At 57.4% G+C, this 1,754-nt stretch overlaps 1 protein-coding gene across 1 annotated transcript in view; it reads right to left on the bottom strand.

The window, feature by feature from the left end:
- LOC112550947 overlaps window positions 1-794 on the bottom strand; it is a 72,773-nt gene extending 71,979 nt beyond the window's left edge. Inside the window, 1 exon segment of the mRNA XM_025208981.1 lies at window positions 513-794. Coding sequence (XP_025064766.1) covers window positions 513-572 — 60 coding nt within the window. The 5' untranslated portion in view covers window positions 573-794.
- Between the last annotated feature and the right edge of the window lie 960 nt (window positions 795-1,754).

Here is a 1,754-nt window from a genome sequence, read left to right as displayed (position 1 = left end):
TCTTTCCCTCTGCACCCACAGTGGCCAGCACCAGATCTCACTTGCTGTGATACTCTCCACCAAGGCTACTTTGCAGCACTCAGGCTCCAGGGTGTCCTCTCCCCTCTCCAGCATGGCTTAGCACATTGTGGGGATGATGCACAGGAAGTTGGTGTGCTCCTTTTGCACACACCAGGAGGGAGGTTGTGGAGAAAAATGGTGTATTAGTCATGGACTTCCCTTTCCCTTGCAAAATGACAAGGGGCTCAGGCCTTCCTGAACTCCCCCCTTTCCAACATACTTTTTCTCTTGCAGGAGTGTGTGTGTCAGGGCTAGAGTCTATTGGGGAGGTGGGACCCTGGAGTCTGTGGGACACCTAGACCAGTCTGGGAGTCCCAGATCACAGGGATGAAGGATTACTCTCACCAACAGGGGGTTGTGGCTCACTCAGGGTAATCTGCTCCATTCCCAGAGGCTGGACTAGGGGAGGTTCAGGATGTTTTGGCTGATGCTCAGCTGGACAGTGGTTGTACCTTTTCTTTGCCTTGCAGGTGTTGTATGATGGCCCAAAGGGCAGCTTCTTCTGAGACCATCTTGTTCACCTCCTCCTCCTCTTCATCCACCTCCTAGGCCAGCTTCCTGGGGGTCACTGCAAGAGGGAGAGAAGAGGCTACTGGGAGGAGGGAGAGGGGAGAGGTGTTTCCCTATGCCTTTCTCCCATGAAAGGGCCCTAGAGCTGAGACAGTCACACAAGGACCGTCCTCACCAACATCCCCACCCTCATCTACCTCAGGGCCCCCACAGCTGACAGGAGAAAGGACCTGGGGGTGGGGTGGGGGTACAGACTCCAAGTGATGATGGCTTCCCTTTCCACCTCCCTCCACAAGGCCCTGATGCTGGGTCTTCCCCCTGCACTGTGCCAGGTGCTGCCTCCACCCAGGTGCCAGGCTGGTGCTGGGCCTGGCTCCCTTCCTGTTCTGGGTCTGGCCTGTCCAGGTGGCATCCTGATCCACCTGGGAACTGTCCAGTGCCAGAAGGTGGGGCACGTCCACCTCCTCTCTTGCTGTGTTATTGATGCTTTCAGGGTCAGGCAGCTCCCAGCACAGGCTTTGCATTGCCATCTCCCCGTCCTGGGGTCACCACTGCCATCTGCCTCCTAATGACCCTCCTCAGCCTGTCCATCCTGGGGCCAAATGTGAGCAGTCATGAGCCTGGGTTGGGAGCAGCCTCTGTCTTAGCTGACCCAGCTGACTGACTCCCCCTCATTTCAGATATAGGCATCTGCCCCAGTTCCTCATTGCTGTGGCAGGAGTGGTGATGCCAGGGAGGTCTCAAGCTTGGAGGGTAGTGGAAAGGCCTCTTGTGAACCTGAACAATCAACTTCCTCTCACTGCTCCCTGCTCTCCCCATCTGGCTGAGTCTGGACAGCCCCAGGGAAGTCTTCTATGCCCGTGCTCAGGTGCTCAGGAACTGCCATGCGAGCTACAGGTGCTGAGCAGCTTGTCAGCCTGGGTTGCCAGGGACCTGTCCAGTCTGAGGCGAAAAGGATGGGTTTTGGATGCCATGGGGATGGCTTGGGAAGACACCCAGGAGCTAAGTGTGCAAGTTGTCTCACACTCTTGCCCCCTGGACTGGTCAATGTAAGGGGGGCAGGGCTGAGAGGCTGGAGGGCTCTTGAGCCCACCACGAGGGGCAGGCCAGGGCTTGATGGAGCTATCTGGCACTCCAACTAGCCTGGAGGTGGGGCCAGGGCCTCAAATAGGCCAAAGATCCTC

This window comes from Alligator sinensis, unplaced genomic scaffold, assembly GCF_000455745.1.
Source record: "Alligator sinensis unplaced genomic scaffold, ASM45574v1 scaffold371_1, whole genome shotgun sequence".
NCBI lineage: Eukaryota > Metazoa > Chordata > Crocodylia > Alligatoridae > Alligator > Alligator sinensis.
Note: the sequence above shows the minus strand (reverse complement) of the source record. Positions and strands in the feature narration are given on the sequence as shown.